General features: G+C 43.7%; 4 protein-coding genes across 5 annotated transcripts in view; 3 read left to right on the plus strand and 1 right to left on the minus strand.

The window, feature by feature from the left end:
- The window catches only part of LOC110525124 (citron rho-interacting kinase), a 92,091-nt gene extending 73,291 nt beyond the window's left edge, over positions 1–18,800 (minus strand). The window contains exons 1-3 of the mRNA XM_036979640.1: positions 18,762–18,800; positions 1,882–1,991; positions 776–919 (exon numbers count right to left, since the gene is read on the minus strand). Coding sequence (XP_036835535.1) covers positions 776–919; positions 1,882–1,890 — 153 coding nt within the window. The 5' untranslated portion in view covers positions 1,891–1,991; positions 18,762–18,800. The remainder of the gene's footprint in view (positions 1–775; positions 920–1,881; positions 1,992–18,761) is intronic.
- The window catches only part of LOC110525522, a 500,086-nt gene that overhangs the window by 464,056 nt on the left and 10,319 nt on the right, over positions 1–25,711 (plus strand). Inside the window, exons 2-4 of the mRNA XM_036979664.1 lie at positions 6,118–6,222; positions 6,377–6,443; positions 6,654–7,122. Of these exons, the coding sequence (XP_036835559.1) occupies positions 6,118–6,222; positions 6,377–6,443; positions 6,654–6,859 (378 nt within the window). The 3' untranslated portion in view covers positions 6,860–7,122. The remainder of the gene's footprint in view (positions 1–6,117; positions 6,223–6,376; positions 6,444–6,653; positions 7,123–25,711) is intronic.
- LOC110525581 lies at positions 9,196–11,906 on the plus strand. Its single transcript, XM_036979660.1, has 3 exons — positions 9,196–10,903; positions 11,093–11,174; positions 11,440–11,906. The coding sequence occupies exons 1-3, from the start codon at positions 9,416–9,418 to the stop codon at positions 11,556–11,558; spliced, it is 1,689 nt and encodes a 562-aa protein (XP_036835555.1). The 5' UTR covers positions 9,196–9,415; the 3' UTR covers positions 11,559–11,906.
- Positions 15,656–23,736, plus strand: LOC118964855. 2 transcript variants are annotated; one of them, XM_036979662.1, is made up of 2 exons: positions 15,656–16,339; positions 23,138–23,736. In XM_036979662.1, the coding sequence occupies exons 1-2, from the start codon at positions 15,659–15,661 to the stop codon at positions 23,279–23,281; spliced, it is 825 nt and encodes a 274-aa protein (XP_036835557.1). In that variant the 5' UTR covers positions 15,656–15,658; the 3' UTR covers positions 23,282–23,736. The 2 variants fall into 2 exon arrangements, with proteins under 2 accessions (XP_036835557.1, XP_036835558.1); XM_036979663.1 differs by lacking the exon at positions 23,138–23,736 and adding an exon at positions 16,526–16,681.

Raw genomic sequence — 25,711 nt, forward strand, 5'->3', positions numbered from 1 at the left:
GAATCTTGTTTCTCATGATCCGAGTCCTTTAGGTGCCTTTTGGCAAACTCCAAGCGGGCCGTCATGTTCCTTTTACTGAGAAGTAGCTTCCATCTCTACCATAAAGGCCTGATTGGTGGAGTGTTGCAGAGATGTGGAAGGTTCTCCCATCTCCACAGAGGAACTCTGGCGCTCTGTCAGAGTGACCACCGGGTTCTTGGTCACCTCACTGACCAAGGCCCTTCTTCCCCGATTGCTCAGTTTGGTCAGGTGGCCAGCTCTAGGAAGAGTCTTGGTGGTTCCATATTTCTTCCATTTAAGAATGATGGAGGCCACTATGTTCTTGGGGATCTTCAATGCTGCAGAAATTGTTTGGTGTACCTCGACACAATCCTGTCTCGGAGTGCTACAGACAAATCATGTACAATCAATTGAACTTACCACAGGTGGACTCCAATCAAGTTGTAGAAACATCTCAAGGATGATCAATGGAAACTGGATGCACCTGAGCTCAAAATCGAGTCTCATAGCAAAAGGTCTGAATACTTACGTAAATAAGCTAGTTCTGTTTTTAATTTTTAATAAATATGCTAGCATTTCTAAAAACCTGTTTTCACTTTGTCATTATGGGTTATTGTGTGTAGATTGATGAGGGGGAAAAAGTATATAATCCACCTTAGAATAAGTTTGTAATGTAACAAAATTGAGAAAAAGGGAAGGCCACACGCACACACACACACACACGCACGCACACACGCACACACGCACACGCACACACACATTTTGGGCCACTCACGTTACACTCTGTGATGTAGGTAGCCAGGTCTTGCTCCAGGATGGTCCTCTGTGTCTCCGAGGCTTTCAGCTCCACATCCTTCTGCTGCAGTACTGACTCCAGATCAGACATCTTACTCTGGACTAGAGAGATCTCCTGTTCCATCTGAATGCAACAACATGTAGGACGTTACCACGACAGCATCATTTGTCCATTTCAGCATTAGCTCATTTTCCCAATGTCAATTGAACTCTTGCAGGTGACCGAAACGTTATATTACCGTAAGAAACTTGTTTTAGTCATTTATGTAAACATATTTTAAGACTGCAGTGAAATGCAATGGACTGAAGTTGATTGTGATAAAATGTAAAAGCATCTCATTGATCACAGCTGTTGGGGTTGAAGAAGACTGTGTGGTGAAAACATAGATGAATCATTGCTGCTGGACTTCACAGGATAACACATAAAAGACAACAGAACATTATGTAAAATAAATCACCATTGCCAAACCTCCTTTGAACCAAGCCACAAATAAGAAATGGTGAAGTAAAAGATGAAGCTATAGGAAGTTATTTCTGCCTCACCTAAGCTAAGCTGCTCATCTCAGTTTGCATATGTGGTTTAAGAGATGAGCCAGTAGGGTGATGGATGGATGTAATTAAAGAAGCCATTAGAGCCCGTGAGGAGCACTGAGAGTCACATAGGCAGAGCCGCCAACCGAGACAGATACACAATCACAATGCATACCGGGTGGTATAGAACACATACAGTACAGGAGTACCACTGACACAGTCACAACATAACACGCAGAAAAGGGTTATGGTATAGAGTCACAGCATTGAGTAGCAACACAGGGCACAACAGAAATGTAAAGTGACAACAGAGTACAGTACATCACATAACAACAGCTCAGCCTCAGAGCAGAGAACCATCAGTCAGTCACAGGACATGAACCGTGTCATGTTAACACAGATGAGTACAGAATCATGGAGCACATGAAACTAACATAAACAAATAGGTACAGCACATGGTACAGAATGTTCCTGTGACATAGACTCACAGCAAAGACTACGACAGCAGGCCAACTGATAGACAAACACAGAGTAACTTCACAGACCTAAGAGTACCTGTGACATGTGTTTTGTATCTCAATGTCCTCTGCATTTAGTGTATAAGAGTTTGTTTCAAGGGAGCAGGACACGTCTTATCTAGAGAGCTGAGGGTTGTAGCCACTAATCTGCAGGGGGAAGAAAGAGCGTGGGAGAGAGACAAATGGCAGCACACACTTTATAGGCTATACACAATCTCTCCTGAAAGCTGTGGGGCTGACTCAAACCATTCGTTTACAGCTTTTATCTTTTCATGTCATACTGCTGTACCAGACCACCTTTTACAGTTGTCAAATGGGAAATTAGTATCTCCATTGAATCTATGTTCAATGTTGTAATAACACTACATACAAAGCATTCAGAAAGTATTCAGACCCCTTCCCCTTTTCCACATTTTGTTGTTACAGCCTGATTCTAAAATGGATTAAATAAATGTTTTTACTCATCAATCTACACACATAACCCATAATGACAAAGCAAAAACTGTTTTTTAGACAGTTTTGCAAATTTATTAAAAAATAAATACCTTATTTACATAAGTATTAAGACACTTTTCTATGAGACTTGAAATTGAGCTCAGGTAAATCCTGTTTCCATTGATAATTCTTGAGATGTTTGATTGGTTCAACTGATTGGACATTATTTGGAAAGGCTAACACCTGTCTATATAAGGTCCCACAGTTGACAGTGTATGTCAGAGAAAAAATGAAGCCAAGAGGTCGAAGGAATTGTCTTTAGAGGTCAGAGACAGGATTGTGTTAAGGCACAGATTTGGTGAAGGGTACCAAAACATTTCTGCAATATTGAAGGTCCCCAAGAACACAGTGACCTCCATCATTGTTAAATAGAAGCAGTTTGGAACCACCAAGACTCCTCCTAGAGCTGGCCGCCAGGCCAAACTGAGCAATCGGGGGAAGAGGGCTTTGGCCTGGGAGGTGACCAAGAACCTGATGGTCACTCTGAGCTCCAGAGTTCCTCTGTGGAGATGGGAGAACCTTCCAGAAGGACAACCATCTCTACAGCACTCCACCAATCAGGCCTTTATTGTAGGAATTCCCCAGGGTAACTGTTTAGGCCCCTAAACCTTTCTCAATTTTTTATAACGACGTGCCACTGGCTTTGCACTGTAAATGATCTCTATAAAAAAGAAGAATATTCAATTTCCTGAACGTATTCTTCTGGTTACATATTGTAGCCTGCATAAGAATTGGTATAAGAAGAGAAAGCCCTATACAAAAGCTGTTTTTTTAGTGCTATTCATCATGATGAATAATGAAACTTTGTATTCTAATCAAACAATTAAGGTAATTAAACAATTAAGCTAATCAAGCGAAATGCAACTAATAAAGAATTCAAAAAAACAAAACATCCATTTCATGCCCACGTTGAGGGCTCACAATTAAAAAATAGTAATCAGACCAAGCCAAAGACTAGAGGCTCAAGTAGCACAGCACTCCACGGCAGCTCAAACTTCCATGCTGTATATCTTGATGCATGCTCCTTACAATACAGAATCACAAACATAATTAGCAATTCAAAAATGCTCTACTCTGAGAACTACTTTTAATCACAGAGTGGAAAACATAGAACCGTACTGTGTGGATCACACTTATGTGTATATTCTGGAATAAGGCAAACCTATAAATAGAGTTGGAGTCTGAGTGTGTGTGCACACCACCTCTTTAACCACTCTTCAAAATATTTGGCAGCCTTTGAGATGGAGAGGCAGGAGAATGAGTGACAGAACAAGAGTATAATAAAAGCATGACTTCTCTCCCACTCCTGCTCACAGCAGCAGTGCAGTGGAGTATCTTCAACAGCCATAGGCCCAGGGGTTTAATATCACATATCACACATTTCATATCACATTCCATGATGCAATGGAGAATACAGAACAATAACCAACCCCAATAAGATAACACTTCCCACATCACAGCCAAACATCATGTATCATGAAGAGGCATGTGTGTTCTCCGGACGTGATGCCTTGTCACGGACTTGCTGTTTCAATCCTCTCTCTCTCTCTCTCTCTCTCTCTCTCTCTCTGTGTCTCTCTCTCTAACCCTCGCTCTCTCTCGCTCTAACCCTCTCTCTCTGTGTCTCTCTCTCTAACCCTCGCTCTCTCTCTCTCTAACCCTCTCTCTCTGTGTCTCTCTCTCTCTCTTTCTCTCTCTCTCACTCTCTCTCTCTCTCTCTCTCTCTCTCTCTCTCTCTGTCTCTCTCTCTAACCCTCGCTCTCTCTCTCTCTAACCCTCTCTCTCTGTGTCTCTCTCTCTCTCTTTCTCTCTCTCTCACTCTCTCTCTCTCTCTAACCCTCGCTCTCTAACCCTCTTTCTCTAACCCTCTCTCTCTCTAACCCTCTCTCTCTCTAACCCTCTCTCTATCTAACCCTCTCTCTCTCTCTAACCCTCTCTCTCTCTAACCCTCTCTCTCTAACCCTCTCTCGCTAACTCTCTCTACCACACCTGCTGTCTCGACCCCTGAATGTTCGGCTATGAAAACCCAACTGACATTTACTCCCGAGGTGCTGACCTGTTGCACCCTCTGTTGCACCCACATTATAATTTGCTGGTGCATAACATTATCTCATATCACATGCATGGCAAGACATGATTGATGTAATTAGATGCTCTGGAGAGATCCCACCCTCCTTCCCCAACACATGTAGAATGCTTAGAAACCACCAGAAACCTGTGAAATAGATCAACAGATGATGTTTTATCTCCTCTCAAGGTCTGTTGGTTTACTGTCATATCCCATGTGATATGTCAAAACAAGTTGATGCATGTGTTATCATGTTGCATTGGGTTTGTATTTGTATTTATTGTGGATCCCCTTTAGCTACAGCAGCTACTCTTCATGGGGTCCAGTAAAATGAAGGCAGTTATGTTGTGCAGTCCGGCAGGTTGCTACAGTATCCTAGTATCATGTATGTTATAGGGATCAGATCTGGCTGACTTTTTCACCTGAACTGCTCATTGGCTGTCCATAATGAGCCCAGTGAGCAGGATGTTTAGCTGGGCTCTGCAATAATTAGCTCCCAGAGCAATTACAAATACCTTCTGTTGTTTTAAAAGCGTCATTACAACTAGCAACATGACAGACAGTCACCTCTAAGCAGGACTCAGTAGAAACGCTATGTGTTGGATTTGTCCATGTCTCGCTAAATTAACCTAGCTACCAGAACAGCTGTGGAGAATTTATACTACAGTTTTAAGGGATCTCTCTGAAGGTTTTAGATGATACAATGGTGCTTCGTCCTCTGGATGAAGAATCATACATCTCGGCTTGGCTTCATTGCATTATTATTTAGGGAACGTTGACATGCCATTTGTGTTGACGGATGGATGAAAATAATGTAATTATAGTATCGTTATACGTAGGTTAGCAGACAAATCCGCATGAGATACCCATAGATCTGAGCCCTGCTCCATTTCAGCACCATGCCGTGGTCTCAGGTGCTGCCCAGACTCGAAACATTTCAGCACCATGGCACAGTCCCCTGATGCCAAGAAACGTGTCAGCACTATGCAGCGGACAGCTCCATAGTGCTGAAATAGTTCAAGCCCCCCTAGAACGTCATTGATTTTAAATTATTCTAGGTGCAAGTGGTTATCATTTATTGCATGCCCTAGTTTTGCAGCTTTGCAACCTCAGAATTATAGCTAATGGATGGCAGCGAGTTACGTTTTTGTGCATGGCGATGAATGAGGATGCTTGATAAACCATAAATTAAACGCAAAAACGTGCACTTACAAATATTTTCGTTTGGCAGAACTTTGACAAGCTATGATCTGTTTTCTAATGACATTGACAGTTCATATAGACATTAGATTTAGGCCTAATTGTGACATCATGTGTGTATGACATCTTTGAAGAATGCTCTGGCTTCAGCCAATCGGAATCGAGTATTCAACAATGCTTAGGCATAATTCAAGGACATTCATATTCACTTCAGTTGTCTGCCGATGGTTCACTGACATATTTTTAAAGGAGGTATTAGTATTTCCTCTAAACAGCCTACAACAATAAGCTACACATCATGTCAGATGACAGCAAGGTATGGTTCATTTAGCCTATTTTGAGTTTAGAGGAGAAATTACTACTAACAATATTACTAACAATATGTCTCACTGGTTTGATCCATGGACTGAAATCTGACCACTATTGCCGTTTTGTTTAAAATATTAGCGAATAAGTTGTTTCACAAAGTCACAACCTAGGACTGATATTGACCTCTCATTTATCCACCAGAGCGTGAAATGGGAGGATCCCCCGGATGACCAAAATAAGGTTGTGGAGAATATGAAGGATGAAACAGAGACACATGAGACCAACAAGAACAGGACAGGAGGCAAGGTAAGAAATATGCTGTCCTCTACACATGTTCTGCCTACTTAGGCACAGATCTAGGATTAGTTTACTGTCACTAAATCCTAGCCTTAAAGCATTAGGAGGAGACGCTACACTGACCTTGGATCTGCTATGAGACCTATAATCTGTTGTCATGTAGGCTAAACGTAAGTCCAGTGGCCGCGCCAAGAAGACTTCCGTGGAGGAAGACAGCAGCATTGGTGCAGGTCTGAGATTACTTCATGTTGGGTGCACGTTGTGTTCAAATTCATCAGCACTGATCTGAGAAGATAGTATCTATATAGGTGAAAGCAATATAGTGGAGGCACGCAGAGAGATGTGCTTTTACCTGTCCAGTGCAATCAAATCACTAAAGGTGAAGGAAATTAGGGATCAAGTTCAGATTCAACTTTAGATTTCTCTTTGCGGTTTCCCAGAGTCTTCTCAGACACCCGGGTGTGGTTTCCGGGAAAGGGGATCTATCATTGAGCAGCTGGAGAAGGAGGCTCAGAGGACTCTAATGCCTTCTCTCAAGATTGGGACATGCTGTGCCCCAATCCTCCTCTCCTTCCTGAGGAGTCTAACTGATGAGCAAGTCCCATGTCTTTTTCCAACCTCACATACAACAACTCTGAATTTATAGTCATAGTGCACCTTCTAACCACAAATGGGATTTTAGACACTACACCTAACATCACTGTAACCACACCCCTAACTCTTCCTGTAAATCAAGAACAAAATGTCTCATGTACTTGCTAATAGCTTAATTAAATACACTTTTATTTTCCCTGACATGGCTATCTAGTGACTCCACTAACTCAACATCAGTGTGCAGGTAAAATATGTTTCCTTTCTTTTCTTTTCTCTAGCCAATGGAGGGTGATTCAGCATGGCATGAAAAATAACGTAAGTCTCTCCACATAAGGTTCTGGTCAAAAGTTGTGCCCTATATAGGGAATGGTGTCATGGAATTGCTTGATTGACAAAAACATTACTCTGTTTGTTGGCCATAGCTCACATTCGAGCAGCTCTCCATGCTGTGTCTGAAGATTGTTAAAGTCGTGACCCAGACAGCCCTCCGCATTCTCCTACCAGCGCTAGCTCGTATCATGGGGGTGAACCTGAGGAGTGGGGCAACCTCCCCAGAATCCCAGTGCTCTCTGACAGGGTCTGAGGATTCCTTAGGCAGTCTGGATGAGAGAGAGAAAAGGCTGCTGATCAGTGAGATGAACTACTGGTCTAAGGAGAGGAGGAGGAATGGCAGTGCAGGGTTCCGCCAAAAATCCACTCGCAGAACCTCATCACCATGCTGTTCGCCTAAGAGGTATGTTCACAGCAATATTTCAACTTAATAATTGCAAGACCTGACCCATACTTATCATAAATTATTAACTTGGAATTCACACCTTGTAGTTTTAAGTTCTGGTCAGAAATGTTGCCACTGAGGGGGTGGGTCCAGGTGAAAGTCATTTTTAACTGGGTAAGCCATAAAGTCATCTATGAATAAATAGATCAGCCTTTCAGAATTAATCATATTCTGATGTCGTACAAACATAAAAATCAGGCAAAAAATCGTGTCAGTTGGCTTTAGGCTTCTAGAACTACGGTGCTATGAGAAGTAAACCATCATTGCTCTAATTTGGTTATCAGGCTCACTAATGACCCAGATTAGATAGCAGTTGGTCACATTTGCATGGCATAAGTGGTGATTGTGTGTTTATCTTCAAGGTCCCAGACCTCATTGCAGAGCTTGCCTGTAACTAGAGAGGCTCCCCTCATGGAGGAGCCTCTGAAGGCTCTTTTTGGGGTAACGGAAGAGAGCCTCCTGATATCCCTGGTTGAGGGTCACTCCAACCCCATCTCCTCCAGCTCTTCTGAGTTGAGCTGTGCTATCGTGGGAGAGGTAGTACACCAGCTTAACTCTGGCCTCTCAGTGGCCATTCAGGCCAGCTCGGGGAGTTGCCCCCCTATGGACAGTCAGGACATAGCAGCAGGCAAGGAGGTCATTCGGGTAGCCTCGGTGCAGATCCTGGCTGAGCTACAGAGCCAAGCGTCTGAGCCAGAGTGGGTAGGGTTTATCGAGCCCCTCATGGACCCTGTGACCGATGATGTGCTGGATGCCATTGTCGGCACAATGGACAAAATGGCACAGGACTTCAACATCCTATTGGATCTGGCCAAGAAGGTGACAATCTTGGGGTCTAAATTTCTGACCAATCTTCAATGTGACCTTGATGTTGAGTGTCCATCTGGGAAAGAAGGGACCACTCACTTTCTCAAAGAGACTGGATCCTCTACCAGTGTGGTGGCCAGAAAGCTTCAGACCCTCTCTAGCCCCGACTTTCAGTCTAAAGCCCTGAAGGCGGTGAGCACCATCCTTACAAGGAAAGTCAGCAGCTCTTCTGGCATGGCTCCTTCCTCTAGGCCTTCTAGTGCTGCACCTAGCCTTACTGAAGCTCCCCTGAATACCAGCTGCACAGCCCTGACACCTGTAACCTCCACTGCCACAGTGATTGTTAAGGCATTTGTGGGAGGCATGGAGACGATAGCATCATTTGAAGGCACATGTGAAGCAGTTGATTGGCCAGTTCCTGTAAAGGACCACAAAACAGGATCTTCACAGATGATAACCTTCTCTCTAGCCCGCACACTCTACGGCCGTATACGAGCAAAGCTGAGGGACCTTTTAACTCTATCCGCTCGAGAAGAAGGTGTGGCTAAGGATGCTTCTCTTCAGGAGTCTTCAGACACCCTGGAAAAGGCAACTGTTTCAACTGTTGAGGTTCAGTTACCCATCACCGAACTTAGTAGAGTTCCCAGTGAGAGCCAACCAATACCAGCTCTCTGTCTCTCCAATCTGGATACCAGTACTCAAGAAGTTCTTAGCAGTGTTTTTTCCATCTACAAGTCAGAGTTATCAAAAGTGGAGAGTAAATCCTTGGCCGTTGTCAGTTCATCTGATGAGTCCCTAGAGGCTTGTTGGTTTGTTGATGGTGTCCTATCAAAGCTCGATGACTATACTATTTCCCAGTCACCCTCACCCAATGAAGACTTGAGCGTGAGTACTCAATATTCTCAACTGAGCTCAGAAGAGAGTGTCAGAATCACAGAGTCCTCTACTAGTCTGATTCAGAGCATTAAGAAGCTCTCTAGCAATGACTTCCAGACTCAGGCAGAAGAGGCAGTGAGTAAAGTGCTGATGAGATCCAGTCATTCCTTTATCACACAGATCAGCCATACTGGTCTTCAGAAAAGTCTGCAGGCTGGCTTATCATCTAGCTCACCATCAGAGATCCATGTTCTTTCAGAATCCATGTCCTCTATGTCCTCTGAGAATACAGCCTCTGGATTAGTGGAAACCTTTGTCAACGGAATGGCGACTATTTTCCAGAAAAATGAGTCCACTGACACTGTGCTACTGGAAAGAAGTGGGAGAGGTTCGCAGTGCTCCCACGGGGGCTCCCAACTGGATGATACTGAATTGAGTGTTAAAATATCAGAGGAGAAGCTTTGGTCAACAGCTAAGACCATCTGCGTCAGTATGAAGAACACACTTAAGGATTTCTTCACAGGGCTGAAGCCACCCGGATCCGAAAGGACAGAAAATGCTTCTTCCAAAGAGACCCTTGGGGAAATCCTGGTTGCTATCCAGAGTGAAATCTCAAACTTAGGGCGAATGAAGGATTCCAGGGAGCTCCTTCAGATCAATGATATGGTAGGAACTATGCTTAAGGAGGTTGAGAAAAGTGAGGATGACAGTGAACAAGTCTGCCAAGACATCCCTAGAACCTGTTCATCTTTGTCCACTTGTTTAAATGGTCGTAGTTCCTTGTCCAGCTCTTCAAAGAGTCCTAGGTCAGAGTGTGAGTTAGAGATCAACCTCCCTGGCACTCCCATCCCTGACGAAGTGCCTTTCGATCTGACCTGCCCCATCGTCAGGAGCTCCTTCATCGACACCAGGGTCTCTAAAATGCCAGATATTTCTTCAAGTGACCTAAAGACAAAGATGATGGCACACACAGATGAACGATCCTCCACTCCTTCTTTCACCAGCAAGGGAACCTCTTTGGTACCAAAGGGAGATGGGATTGACATTGAAGAGAAGGAAGAGTGTATCCCCAGCAGCTCTGGCCATCTGAGGGAGCTCTTAATCACCCCGGACATCAGCAGTGCCACTGCATTCCCACTGCAGTACTTGATGGACTCCAGCAAAGATGATGTTATCTGTTTGGTCACCATACTGGTGATAAGGTTGCTATCGGAGATCAGACCCTCAGCCCTAGATGAACCCTCCCAACAGGCAGCAGATCTGACAGAAACATCTCAGCAACTCATCAGACAAGTCCTGTCTGAGTTCTGTGCTGCATCCAGATTCTCCAGGACAAAGGCATATTCCCAGAACCTGAACATCCAAAGGGTGTTCAGAGGTGTACATAAAAACCTCATGGAGGAGTTTGGCTCTTATAACACCCTGCAAGCAGCTATTTCCTCCCAGGACCCTGCATTTGACAGAGTCCTGGTAAAGTCCTTGACCCAGCAGCTGGTACAGGGATGCAAGGAGGCGTCAAGACCAGCTTCTGCTGCAACAAACCCATCAGACCAGGCTGAGACAGAGAGGGGGGCTGAGCAGAAAGCAAGAAGGAGCTTCCTTTGCTTTTCAATGACCAAACTCAGGATCAACTTCAAGGTATAGCAGGGAGTTAGCATTTGTTTTTGGTTCCAGTTAGGTGCTGATGTTATTGATGTTATTGATATGATAAGACAAATACATGAGATAAATATGTTTTATTCATCACTAAATTGTTGCCTTGGATTCAGAAGTGTTCCATTTATTTATTTATTCTCTGTACCATTTTCTTTACCTTTCTTCTGTTAGCGTTCCAAGAGAGGAAACAAAAAGGACTGCCATTCAGTCCAGGAACAGACTGAGATTCCCTCTACTGATGGACATTGCATAGGTAAGGATTTTAGAGCTCTGCTAAAGCTTGTAGTTTTGTTTAGGTGTGTGTTAGAAACATAGGTATGCCTACCAAACTCACTGCACTGTTATTTTTCAACGTTACTATACTGCATCTCTCTCTCTCTCTCTCTCTCTCTCTCTCTCTCTCTCTTACCCCATACTTTTCTCTTGTGTTTCTAGCTCCAGTTGGAGAGGTTTCTCCCTCCATATCTCAGCCTGTCAAAAAACATACTTTTCCCCATACTTTTCTCTTGTGTTTCTAGCTCCAGTTGGAGAGGTTTCTCCCTCCATATCTCAGCCTGTCAAAAAACAATCCTTGATTGTCAGGGTCTTTTCAGCAATGATGAAGCCATTCAGGCGCTTCACCAAGAAGAACCTGTAACCTCTTAAGCTGCATGAAGATCTGCTTTTGTAACAGCAAGACTTTTGAAAAGAGGAATTTCTGCATGTCTACCCTTTCAAAGTCTATTTGATCAAATAAATGCAAATTATTTTACAAGAATTTCAAGTGTTTTGGAAGATTAGTAAAACTGAAGCAGCTTTTCTCAGAGAAATGCACTAGTTCTCCCTTGGTTACACATTTATTGTGCAGTTTTTGAGTTGGCAGGACTTGGGGCAGCAGGTAGCCTTGTGGTTAGAGCGTTGGGCCAGTAACTGAAAGGTTGCTAGGTCAGATCCCTGAGCTAACCATGTAAAAATATGACGTTCTGCTCCTGAACAAGGTAGTTAACCCACTGTTCCTAAGCTGTCAGTGTAAATAAGAATTTGTTCTGAACTGACTTGTCTAGGAAAATAAATAAAATAACCACAGCTTGACTCTAATACAATAGTTGCTGCATAGACTGTCAGATAACCAGATGTCTATTCATTTAGTTCGATTGGAAAGAGCTTATTAGCAGCAAGGGGAAAACACATAGAGGAGAATTAGCTATCTGCAGCTAGATGTTTTGTATATGTTTTCTATATGTTGAAAATATAAGATCCAACAGTTGACAGTGTATGTCAGAGCAAAAACCAAGCCATGAGGTCGAAGGAATTGTCCATAGAGCTCAGAGACATGATTGTGTCAAGACACAGATCTGGTGAAGGGTACCAAAACATTTCTGCAATATTGAAGGTCCCCAAGGACACAGTGGCCTCCATCATTCTTAAACGGAAGAAGTTTGGAACCACCAAGACTCTTCCTAGAGCTGGCCGCTAGGCCAAACTGAGCAATCGGGGGAGAAGGGAAGTGCAGTGGAGCAGCAGTGCAGTGGAGTAGCTTCAACAGCCATAGGCCCAGGGATTTCACATCACATTCCATGATGCAATGCAGAATACGGCTTCACACAGAACAATCACCAAACCCATAAGATAACACTTAGCACAGCACAGCCAAACATCATGTATCACATGAAGAGGCATGTGTGTTCTCCAGACATGATACCTTGTCATGGACCTGCTGTTTCGATCTTCTCTCTCTCTCTCTCCCCCACCTCTCTTTCTCTCTCTCTCTCTCTCTCTCTCTCTCTCTCTCTCTCTCTCTCTCTCTCTCTCTCTACCACACCTGCTGTCTCGACCTCTGAATGTTCGGCTATGAAAAGCCAACTGATAATTATTCTGGAGGTGCTGACCTGTTGCACCCTCTATAACCACATTATTTTGTTGACTCTGCTGGTCATCTATGAAGAATGTTTGAACTACAGTACTTGAAGAACGATCTGGCCTTAATGGCCATGTACGCTTATAATCTCCACCGGCACAGCCAGAAGAGGACTAGCCACCCCTCAGAGCCTGGTTCCTCTCTAGGTTACTTCCTAGGTTCCTGCAATGTATATTTACGTGGTGCATAACATTATCTCATATCACATGCATGGCAAGACATGATTGATGTAATTAGATGCTCTGGAGAGATCCCACCCTCCTTCCCCAACACATGTAGAATGCTTAGAAACCACCTGAAATCATTTTTAACTGGGTAAGCCATAAAGTCATCTATGAATAAATAGATCAGCCTTTCAGAATTAATCATATTCTGATGTCGTACAAACATAAAAATCAGGCAAAAAATCGTGTCAGTTGGCTTTAGGCTTCTAGAACTACGGTGCTATGAGAAGTAAACCATCATTGCTCTAATTTGGTTATCAGGCTCACTAATGACCCAGATTAGATAGATAGTTGGTCACATTTGCATGGCATAAGTGGTGATTGTGTGTTTATCTTCAAGGTCCCAGACCTCATTGCAGAGCTTGCCTGCAACTAGAGAGGCTCCCCTCATGGAGGAGCCTCTGAAGGCTCTTTTTGGGGTAACGGAAGAGAGCCTCCTGATATCCCTGGTTGAGGGTCACTCCAACCCCATCTCCTCCAGCTCTTCTGAGTTGAGCTGTGCTATCGTGGGAGAGGTAGTACACCAGCTTAACTCTGGCCTCTCAGTGGCCATTCAGGCCAGCTCGGGGAGTTGCCCCCCTATGGACAGTCAGGACATAGCAGCAGGCAAGGAGGTCATTCGGGTAGCCTCGGTGCAGATCCTGGCTGAGCTACAGAGCCAAGCGTCTGAGCCAGAGTGGGTAGGGTTTATCGAGCCCCTCATGGACCCTGTGACCGATGATGTGCTGGATGCCATTGTCGGCACAATGGACAAAATGGCACAGGACTTCAACATCCTATTGGATCTGGCCAAGAAGATGACAATCTTGGGGTCTAAATTTCTGACCAATCTTCAATGTGACCTTGATGTTGAGTGTCCATCTGGGAAAGAAGGGACCACTCACTTTCTCAAAGAGACTGGATCCTCTACCAGTGTGGTGGCCAGAAAGCTTCAGACCCTCTCTAGCCCCGACTTTCAGTCTAAAGCCCTGAAGGCGGTGAGCACCATCCTTACAAGGAAAGTCAGCAGCTCTTCTGGCATGGCTCCTTCCTCTAGGCCTTCTAGTGCTGCACCTAGCCTTACTGAAGCTCTCCTGAATACCAGCTGCACAGCCCTGACACCTGTAACCTCCACTGCCACAGTGATTGTTAAGGCATTTGTGGGAGGCATGGAGACGATAGCATCATTTGAAGGCACATGTGAAGCAGTTGATTGGCCAGTTCCTGTAAAGGACCACAAAACAGGATCTTCACAGATGATAACCTTCTCTCTAGCCCGCACACTCTACGGCCGTATACGAGCAAAGCTGAGGGACCTTTTAACTCTATCCGCTCGAGAAGAAGGTGTGGCTAAGGATGCTTCTCTTCAGGAGTCTTCAGACACCCTGGAAAAGGCAACTGTTTCAACTGTTGAGGTCCAGTTACCCAGCACCGAACTTAGTAGAGTTCCCAGTGAGAGCCAACCAATACCAGCTCTCTGTCTCTCCAATCTGGATACCAGTACTCAAGAAGTTCTTAGCAGTGTTTTTTCCATCTACAAGTCAGAGTTATCAAAAGTGGAGAGTAAATCCTTGGCCGTTGTCAGTTCATCTGATGAGTCCCTAGAGGCTTGTTGGTTTGTTGATGGTGTCCTATCAAAGCTCGATGACTATACTATTTCCCAGTCACCCTCACCCAATGAAGACTTGAGCGTGAGTACTCAATATTCTCAACTGAGCTCAGAAGAGAGTGTCAGAATCACAGAGTCCTCTACTAGTCTGATTCAGAGCATTAAGAAGCTCTCTAGCAATGACTTCCAGACTCAGGCAGAAGAGGCAGTGAGTAAAGTGCTGATGAGATCCAGTCATTCCTTTATCACACAGATCAGCCATACTGGTCTTCAGAAAAGTCTGCAGGCTGGCTTATCATCTAGCTCACCATCAGAGATCCATGTCCTTTCAGAATCCATGTCCTCCATGTCCTCTGAGAATACAGCCTCTGGATTAGTGGAAACCTTTGTTAAAGGAATGGCGACTATTTTCCAGAAAAAATGAGTCCACTGACACTGTGCTACTGGAAAGAAGTGGGAGAGGTTCGCAGTGCTCTCACGGGGGCTCCCAACTGGATGATACTGAATTGAGTGTTAAAATATCAGAGGAGAAGCTTTGGTCAACAGCTAAGACCATCTGCGTCAGTATGAAGAACACACTTAAGGATTTCTTCACAGGGCTGAAGCCACCCGGATCCGAAAGGACAGAAAATGCTTCTTCCAAAGAGACCCTTGGGGAAATCCTGGTTGCTATCCAGAGTGAAATCTCAAACTTAGGGCGAATGAAGGATTCCAGGGAGCTCCTTCAGATCAATGATATGGTAGGAACTATGCTGAAGGTTGAGAAAAGTGAGGATGACAGTGAACAAGTCTGCCAAGACATCCCTAGAACCTGTTCATCTTTGTCCACTTCTTTAAATGGTTGTAGTTCCTTGTCCAGCTCTTCAAAGAGTCCTAGGTCAGAGTGTGAGTTAGAGATCAACCTCCCTGGCACTCCCATCCCTGACGAAGTGCCTTTCGATCTGACCTGCCCCATCGTCAGGAGCTCCTTCATCGACACCAGGGTCTCTAAAATGCCAGATATTTATTCAAGTGACCTAAAGACAAAGATGATGGCACACACAGATGAACGATCCTCCACTCCTTCTTTCACCAGCAAGGGAACCTCTTTGGTACCAAAGGGAGATGGGATTGACATTGAAGAGAAGGAAGAGTGTATCCCCAGCAGCTCTGGCCATCTGAGGGAGCTCTTAATCACCCCGGACATCAGCAGTGCCACTGCATTCCCACTGCAGTACTTGATGGACTCCAGCAAAGATGATGTTATCTGTTTGGTCACCATACTGGTGATAAGGTTGCTATCGGAGATCAGACCCTCAGCCCTAGATGAACCCTCCCAACAGGCAGCAGATCTGACAGAAACATCTCAGCAACTCATCAGACAAGTCCTGTCTGAGTTCTGTGCTGCATCCAGATTCTCCAGGACAAAGGCATATTCCCAGAACCTGAACATCCAAAGGGTGTTCAGAGGTGTACATAAAAACATCATGGAGGAGTTTGGCTCTTATAACACCCTGCAAGCAGCTATTTCCTCCCAGGACCCTGCATTTGACAGAGTCCTGGTAAAGTCCTTGACCCAGCAGCTGGTACAGGGATGCAAGGAGGCGTCAGGACCAGCTTCTGCTGCAACAAACCCATCAGACCAGGCTGAGACAGAGAGGGGGGTTGAGCAGAAAGCAAGAAGGAGCTTCCTTTGCTTTTCAATGACCAAACTCAGGATCAACTTCAAGGTATAGCAGGGAGTTGGCAATTGTTTTTTGTTCCAGTTATGTGCCTATGTTATTGATGTGGTTATGATAAGACAAATACATGAGGTAAATATGTTTTATTAATCACTAAATTGTTGCCTTGGATTCAGAAGTGTTCCATTTATTTATTTATTCTCTATACCATTTTCTTTACCTTTCTTCTGTTAGCATTCCAAGAGAGGAAACAAAAAGGACTGCCTTTCAGTCCAGGAACAGACTGAGATTCCCTCTACTGATGGACATTGCATAGGTAAGGATTTTAGAGCTCTGCTAAAGCTTGTAGTTTTGTTTAGGTGTGTGTTAGAAACATAGGTATGCCTACCAAACTCACTGTACTGTTATTTTTCAACGTTACTATACTGCATCTCTCTCTCTCTCTCTCTCTCTCTCTCACCCCATCCATTTCTCTTGTGTTTCTAGCTCCAGTTGGAGAGGTTTCTCCCTCCATATCTCAGCCTGTCAAAAAACGATCCTTGATTGTCAGGGTCTTTTCAGCAAATATGAAGCCATTCAGGCGCTTCACCAAGAAGAACCTGTAACCTCTTACGCTGCATGAAGAACTACTTTTGTCACAGCAAGACTTTTGACAAGATGAATTTCTGCATGTCTACCCTTTCAAAGTCTATTTGATCAAATAAATGCAAATTATTTTACAAGAATTTCAAGTGTTTTGGAAGATTGGTAAAACTGAAGCAGCTTTTCTCAGAGAAATGCACTAGTTCCCTATTGGTTACACATTTATTGTGCAGTTTTTGAGTTGGCAGGACTTGGGGCAGCAGGTAGTCTTGTGGTTAGAGCGTTGGGCCAGTAACTGAAAGGTTGCTAGGTCAGATCCCTGAGCTAACCATGTAAAAATATGACGTTCTGCTCCTGAACAAGGTAGTTAACCCACTGTTCCTAAGCTGTCAGTGTAAATAAGAATTTGTTCTGAACTGACTTGTCTAGGAAAATAAATAAAATAACCACAGCTTGACTCTAATACAATAGTTGCTGCATAGACTGTCAGATAACCAGATGTCTATTCATTTAGTTTGATTGGAAAGAGCTTATTAGCAGCAAGGGGAAAACACATAGAGGAGAATTAGCTATCTGCAGCTAGATGTTTTCTACATGTTGAAAATATAAGGTCCAACAGTTGACAGTGTATGTCAGAGCAAAAACCAAGCCATGAGGTCGAAGGAATTGTCCATAGAGCTCAGAGACATGATTGTGTCAAGACACAGATCTGGTGAAGGGTACCAAAACATTTCTGCAATATTGAAGGTCCCCAAGGCACAGTGGCCTCCATCATTCTTAAATGGAAGAAGTTTGGAACCACCAAGACTCTTCCTAGAGCTGGCCGCCAGGCCAAACTGAGCAATCGGGGGAGAAGGGCAGTGCAGTGGAGTAGCTTCAACAGCCATAGGCCCAGGGATTTCACATCACATTCCATGATGCAATGCAGAATACGGCTTCACACAGAACAATCACCAAACCCATAAGATAACACTTAGCACAGCACAGCCAAACATCATGTATCACATGAAGAGGCATGTGTGTTCTCCAGACATGATACCTTGTCATGGACCTGCTGTTTCGATCTTCGCTCTCTCTCTCCCCCACCTCTCTTTCTCTCTCTCTCTCTCTCTCTCTCTCTCTCTCTCTCTCTCTCTCTCTCTCTCTCTCTCTCTCTCTCTCTCTCTCTACCACACCTGCTGTCTCGACCTCTGAATGTTCGGCTATGAAAAGCCAACTGATAATTACTCCGGAGGTGCTGACCTGTTGCACCCTCTATAACCACATTAATTTCTTGACTGCTGGTCATCTATGAAGAATGTTTGAACTACAGTACTTGAAGAACGATCTGGCCTTAATGGCCAGGTACGCCTATAATCTCCACCGGCACAGCCAGAAGAGGACCTGCCACCCCTCAGAGCCTGGTTCCTCTCTAGGTTACTTCCTAGGTTCCTGCAATGTATATTTACGTGGTGCATAACATTATCTCATATCACATGCATGGCAAGACATGATTGATGTAATTAGATGCTCTGGAGAGATCCCACCCTCCTTCCCCAACACATGTAGAATGCTTAGAAACCACCAGAAACCTGTTGTCACGCCCTGACCCTAGTTTGCTTTGTATGTTTATATGTTTTGTTTGGTCAGGGTGTGATCTGAGTGGGCAGTCTAAGTTGTGTGTCTAGTTTGTCTGTTTCTGTGTTTGGCCTGATTAGGTTCTCAATCAGAGGCAGGTGTTAGTCATTGTCTCTGATTGGGAACCATATTTAGGTAGCCTGTTTTGTCGTTGTGGGTGGTTGGTCCCTGTGTCAGTGTTTGTGCCACACAGGACTGTTTTGTTTATATTCACGTTGTTATTTTGTGTTGTGTCATGTTCAGTTTATTCTATTAAAACATGGACACTTACCACGCTGCGTTTTGGTCCGATCCTTGCAACACTTCAGACGAAGAGGAGGAAATCCGTTACACCTGTGAAATAGATCAACAGATGTTTTATCTCCTCAAGGTCTGTTTTACAGTATCTCAGAATCAGGAACTGTCATATCCCATGTGATATGTCAAAACAAGTTGATGCATGTATTATCATGGTGCATTGGGTTTGTATTTGTATTTATTGTGGATCCCCTTTAGCTACAGCAGCTACTCTTCATGGGGTCCAGTAAAATGAAGGCAGTTATACAATTGTAAAAACATTCCTATACATTCCCAACAGATTTCACAAAATCCATGTTCCTGTTTGATTTCGGGGTAGGCTGTCAACAGCACGTACTGTGACACTATGATATGTATTCTGATCAAGTCAACAATACAGCTAGGCATATCTGAGGTAATGTATTTGATATCTTTATGTGAAGGTTAATGTCCATATTGACATCAGTTCATTGTGTTTGAGGATGGTTCACTGACGGGTTTTCAACGGATACGATTAGACGAGTTTAAAACCTGTTGAATCTAGGGGACACTATTTTCATTTTTGGAAAAATAACGTTCCCAAAGTAAACGGGCTATTTTGTCAGGACAAGATGCTAGAATATGCATATAATTGACAGCTTAGGATAAACACTCTAAAGTTTCCAAAACTGTAGAACAGAACAGATTCCTTTTTCTATGGCTTCCCTAATGTGTCTAGTGTCACAATACATAGTCTCAGGCTTTTATTTTGAAAAATGAGCCTGAACGTCAACATTGCGTCAGTGGTCAGCTGGAGGCTCTCAGTGTTTTGTGCGTAAAAGACAAATGCGGCCATTGTTTCTCTCTTTCCTACTAAGAAGCCACCTGTCCCGGTTGATATATTATCAATAGATATTTGAAAAACACCTTGAGGATTGATTATAAACAACGTTTTTTATGTTTCTGCCGATATTATGTAGCTAATTTGGAATATTTTTCGGTGTTGTCGTGACCGCAATTTCCGGTCGAATTCTCAGCCAAACGTGAAGAACTAAGGAGTTATTTCGGCTACAAAAATTTTATTTTTGGAAAAAAGGAACATTTGCTATCTAACTGGGAGTCTCCTGAGTGAAAACATCTGAAGTTCATCAAAGGTAAATTATTTAATTTGATTGCTTTTCTGATTTTCGTGACCATGTTGCCTGCTGCTAGCTAGGCATAATGCTGTGTTAGGCTATCGATAAACTTACACAAATGCTTGTCTTGCTTTGGCTGTAAAGCATAATTTCAAAATCTGAGATGGCAGGGTGAGCTGTGTTTCAATATATTTCACTTGTGATTTCATGAATATGAATATTTTCTAGTAATATTAATGTCCGTTGCGTTATGCTAATTACAACATCATCAGTTGATGACAATTCTCCCGGATCCGGGATGGGTAGATCCAAGAGGTTCAGTTACAGAATAGCTGCAGTATCAGAGGCGCAACGGGCTACACAAAATGGCTGACGACAGCTCGGTAAGGTTCATTTTAGCCTACGAGCTTTACAGTTGTCCTAATTCCATCTTGTTCTAATGGCAAGTCTGCCTTAAGTGCAGAAACAATGGTTGATATTAGAAAATAATTATGATTGGAAGTTTAGGCAAGTAATTCCAATTGGGGAATTGTTGTGGGATGTTAGCATAACATATTGCGCGTGTAGCATTCGTGCCATGGAGGATTGTGCAGGCCTGCAGGTTGCTACAGGATCTTAGTATCATGTATGTTATAGGGATCAGATCTGGCTGACTTTTTCACCTGAACTGCTCATTGGCTGTCCATAATGAGCCCAGCGAGCAGGATGTGTAGCTGGGCTCTGCAATAATTAGCTCCCAGAGCAATTACAAATAACTATTCTTGTTTTAAAAGCATCATCACAACTAGCAACATGAAGGTCAGTCACCTCTAAGCAGGACTCAGTAGAAACGCTATGTGTTGGATTTGTCCATGTCTCGCTAAATTAACCTAGCTACCATAACAGCCGTGGAGAATTTATACTACAGTTAAGGGATCTCTCTGAAGGTTTTAGATGATACAGTGGTGCTTCGTCCTCTGGACGGCTTGGCTTCATTGCATTATTATTTGGGGAACGTTGACATGCCATTTGTGTTGACGGATGGATGAAAATAATGTAATTATAGTATCGTTATACATAGGCTAGCAGGAAAATCCGCATGAGATATCCATAGAACTGAGCCCTGCTCCATTTCAGCACCATGGCACGGTCCCCTGATGCCAAGAAACGTGTCAGCTCTATGCAGCAGACAGCTCCACAGTGCTGAAATAGTTCAAGCCCCCTAGAACGTCTTTGATTTGAAATTACTCTGCAAGTGGTTATACTTTATAGATTAGATTAGATTACTTCATGTTGGGTGCAGGTTGTGTTCAAATTCATCAGCACTGATCTGAGAAGATAGTATCTATATAGGTGAAAGCAATATAGTGGAGGCCCGCAGAGAGATGTGCTTTTACCTGTCCAGTGCAATCAAATCACTAAAGGTGAGTACTCAATATTCTCAACTGAGCTCAGAAGAGTGTCAGAATCACAGAGTCCTCTACTAGACTGATTCAGAGCATTAAGAAGCTCTCTAGCAATGACTTCCAGACTCAGGCAGAAGAGGCAGTGAGTAAAGTGCTGATGAGATCCAGTCATTCCTTTATCACACAGATCAGCCATACTGGTATTCAGAAAAGTCTGCAGGCTGGCTTATCATCTAGCTCACCATCAGAGATCCATGTCCTTTCAGAATCCATGTCCTCCATGTCCTCTGAGAATACAGCCTCTGGATTAGTGGAAACCTTTGTCAAAGGAATGGTGACTATTTTCCAGAAAAATGAGTCCACTGACACTGTGCTACTGGAAAGAAGTGGGAGAGGTTCGCAGTGCTCCCACGGGGGCTCCCAACTGGATGATACTGAATTGAGTGTTAAAATATCAGAGGAGAAGCTTTGGTCAACAGCTAAGACCATCTGCGTCAGTATGAAGAACACACTTAAGGATTTCTTCACAGGGCTGAAGCCACCCGGATCCGAAAGGACAGAAAATGCTTCTTCCAAAGAGACCCTTGGGGAAATCCTGGTTGCTATCCAGAGTGAAATCTCAAACTTAGGGCGAATGAAGGATTCCAGGGAGCTCCTTCAGATCAACGATATGGTAGGAACTATGCTGAAGGAGGTTGAGAAAAGTGAGGATGACAGTGAACAAGTCTGCCAAGACATCCCTAGAACCTGTTCATCTTTGTCCACTTCTTTAAATGGTCGTAGTTCCTTGTCCAGCTCTTCAAAGAGTCCTAGGTCAGAGTGTGACCTCCCTGGCACTCCCATCCCTGATGAAGTGCCTTTTGATCTGACCTGCCCCATCGTCAGGAGCTCCTGCATCGACACCAGGGTCTCTAAAATGACAGAGATTTCTTCAAGTGACCTAAAGACAAAGATGATGGCACACACAGATGAACCCCTGCATCGTAACAGTCCAATGACTGACAGCAGTCGACCACCGAGTGCTAAAGCCTCTTTTCGATCCCCCACTCCGTCTTTCACCAGCAAGGGAACCTCTTTGGTACCAAAGGGAGATGGGATTGACATTGAAGAGAAGGAGGAGTGTATCCCCAGCAGCTCTGGCCATCTGAGGGAACTCTTAATCACCCCGGACATCAGCAGTGCCACTGCATTCCCACTGCAGTACTTGATGGACTCCAGCAAAGATGATGGCATCTGTTTTGTCACCATACTGGTGATAAGGTTGCTATTGGAGATCAGACCCTCAGCCCTAGATGGACCCTCCCCACAGGCAGCAGATCTGACAGAAACATCTCAGCAACTCATCAGACAAGTCCTGTCTGAGTTCTGTGCTGCATCCAGATTCTCCAGGACAAAGGCATATTCCCAGAACCTGAACATCCAAAGGGTGTTCAGAGGTGTACATAAAAACCTCATGGAGTTTGGCTCTTATAACACCCTGCAAGCAGCTATTTCCTCCCAGGACCCTGCATTTGATAGAGTCCTGGTAAAGTCCTTGACCCAGCAGCTGGTACAGGGATGCAAGGAGGCGTCAAGACCAGCTTCTGCTGCAACAAACCCATCAGACAGAGAGGGGGGCTGAGCAGAAAGCAAGAAGGAGCTTCCTTTGCTTTTCAATGACCAAACTCAGGATCAACTTCAAGGTATAGCAGGGAGTTAGCATTTGTTTTTGGTTCCAGTTAGGTGCTGATGTTATTGATGTTATTGATATGATAAGACAAATACATGAGATAAATATGTTTTATTAATCACTAAATTGTTGCCTTGGATTCAGAAGTGTTCCATTTATTTATTTATTCTCTATACCATTTTCTTTACCTTTCTTCTGTTAGCATTCCAAGAGAGGAAACAAAAAGGACTGCCATTCAGTCCAGGAACAGACTGAGATTCCCTCTACTGATGGACATTGCATAGGTAAGGATTTTAGAGCTCTGCTAAAGCTTGTAGTTTTGTTTAGGTGTGTGTTAGAAACATAGGTATGCCTACCAAACTCACTGCACTGTTATTTTTCAACGTTACTATACTGCATCTCTCTCTCTCTCTCTCTCACCCCATCCATTTCTCTTGTGTTTCTCGCTCCAGTTGGAGAGGTTTCTCCCTCCATATCTCAGCCTGTCAAAAAACGATCCTTGATTGTCAGGGTCTTTTCAGCAAATATGAAGCCATTCAGGCGCTTCACCAAGAAGAACCTGTAACCTCTTACGCTGCATGAAGATCTGCTTTTGTAACAGCAAGACTTTTGAAAAGAGGAATTTCTGCATGTCTACCCTTTCAAAGTCTATTTGATCAAATAAATGCAAATTATTTTACAAGAATTTCAAGTGTTTTGGAAGATTGGTAAAACTGAAGCAGCTTTTCTCAGAGAAATGCACTAGTTCTCCCTTGGTTACACATTTATTGTGCAGTTTTTGAGTTGGCAGGACTTGGGGCAGCAGGTAGCCTTGTGGTTAGAGCGTTGCGCCAGTAACTGAAAGGTTGCTAGGTCAGATCCCTGAGCTAACCATGTAAAAATATGACGTTCTGCTCCTGAACAAGGTAGTTAACCCACTGTTCCTAAGCTGTCATTGTAAATAAGAATTTGTTCTGAACTGACTTGTCTAGGAAAATAAATAAAATAACCACAGCTTGACTCTAATACAATAGTTGCTGCATAGACTGTCAGATAACCAGATGTCTATTCATTTAGTTCGATTGGTAAGAGCTTATTAGCAGCAAGGGGAAAACACATAGAGGAGAATTAGCTATCTGCAGCTAGATGTTTTCTATATGTTGAAAATATAAGGTCCAACAGTTGACAGTGTATGTCAGAGCAAAAACCAATCCATGAGATCGAAGGAATTGTCCATAGAGCTCAGAGACATGATTGTGTCAAGACACAGATCTGGTGAAGGGTACCAAAATGTTTCTGCAATATCGAAGGTCCCCAAGGACACAGTGGCCTCCATCATTCTTAAACGGAAGAAGTTTGGAACCACCAAGACTCTTCCTAGAGCTGGCCGCTAGGCCAAACTGAGCAATCGGGGGAGAAGGGAAGTGCAGTGGAGCAGCAGTGCAGTGGAGTAGCTTCAACAGCCATAGGCCCAGGGATTTCACATCACATTCCATGATGCAATGCATAATATGGCTTCACACAGAACAATCACAAAACCCATAAGATAACACTTAGCACAGCACAGCCAAACATCATGTATCACATGAAGAGGCATGTGTGTTCTCCGGACGTGATACCTTGTCATGAACCTGCTGTTTCGATCTTCGCTATCTCTCTCTACCACACCTGCTGTCTCGACCTCTGAAGGTTCGGCTATGAAAAGCCAACTGACAATTACTCTGGAGGTGCTGACCTGTTGCACCCTCTATAACCACATTATTTTGTTGACCCTGCTGGTCATCTATGAAGAATGTTTGAACTACAATGCTTGAAGAATGATCTGGCCTTATTGGCCATGTACGCTTAATCTCCACCGGCACAGCCAGAAGAGGACTAGCCACCCCTCAGAGCCTGGTTCCTCTCTTGGTTTCTTCCTAGGTTCCTGTTTTTCCTAGCCACCGTGCTTCTAAATCTGCATTGCATGCTATTTGAGGTTTTAAGCTGGGTGTCGGAATAAGCATTTAGTGACATCTGCTGATGTAAAAAGGGCTTTATAAATAAATTGTACTGATTGATTGATGATTGATTGTATGAAATGGAGTAATATATATCCACATTGTTCATGAACATTGTTCATTGTATGTATATTTACGTGGTGCATAACATTATTTCATATCACATGCATGGCAAACATGATTGATGTAATTGGATGCTCTGGAGAGATCCCACCCCCCTTCTCCAACACATGTAGAATGCTTAGAAACCACAAGAAACCTGTGAAATAGATCAACAGATGTTTTATCTCCTCAAGGTATGTTGGTTTACAGTATCTTAGAATCAGGAACTGTCATATCCCATGTGATATGTCAAAACAAGTTGATGCATGTGTTATCATGTTGCATTGGGTTTGTATTTATTGTGGATCCCCTTTAGCTGCAGCAGCTACTCTTCATGGGGTCCAGTAAAATGAAGGCAGTTATGCAATTGTAAAAACATCCCTATACATTCACAACAGATTTCACAAAATCCATGTTCCTGTTTGATTTCGGGGTAGGCTGTCAACAGCACGTACTGTGACACTATGATATGTATTCTGATCAAGTCAACAATACGTCTAGGCATATCTGACGTCATGTATATCTTTATGTGAAGGTTAATGTCCATATTGACATCAGTTCATTGTGTTTGAGGACGGTTCACTGACCGGTTTTCAACGGATACGATTAGACGAGTTTAACAGTTACAGAAAAGCTACAGTAGCCTATCAGAACAGCTGCAGTATCAGAGGCGCAGAGCCTTAATTAACGGGCTACAC

This window comes from Oncorhynchus mykiss, chromosome 6 (genome assembly GCF_013265735.2).
Source record: "Oncorhynchus mykiss isolate Arlee chromosome 6, USDA_OmykA_1.1, whole genome shotgun sequence".
Classification (NCBI taxonomy): Eukaryota; Metazoa; Chordata; class Actinopteri; order Salmoniformes; family Salmonidae; genus Oncorhynchus; species Oncorhynchus mykiss.

Excerpts from the sequence above, each read along its gene's own strand:
- LOC118964855 (XM_036979662.1), top strand. The coding sequence starts at position 15,659 with ATGATGGCACACACAGATGAACGATCCTCCACTCCTTCTTTCACCAGC. Across the intron at positions 16,340-23,137 it reads AACTCAGGATCAACTTCAAG|CATTCCAAGAGAGGAAACAA; the intron begins GTATAGCAGGGA and ends TTCTTCTGTTAG.
- LOC110525581 (XM_036979660.1), top strand. The coding sequence starts at position 9,416 with ATGAGATCCAGTCATTCCTTTATCACACAGATCAGCCATACTGGTCTT. Across the intron at positions 10,904-11,092 it reads AACTCAGGATCAACTTCAAG|CGTTCCAAGAGAGGAAACAA; the intron begins GTATAGCAGGGA and ends TTCTTCTGTTAG. Across the intron at positions 11,175-11,439 it reads TACTGATGGACATTGCATAG|CTCCAGTTGGAGAGGTTTCT; the intron begins GTAAGGATTTTA and ends TTGTGTTTCTAG.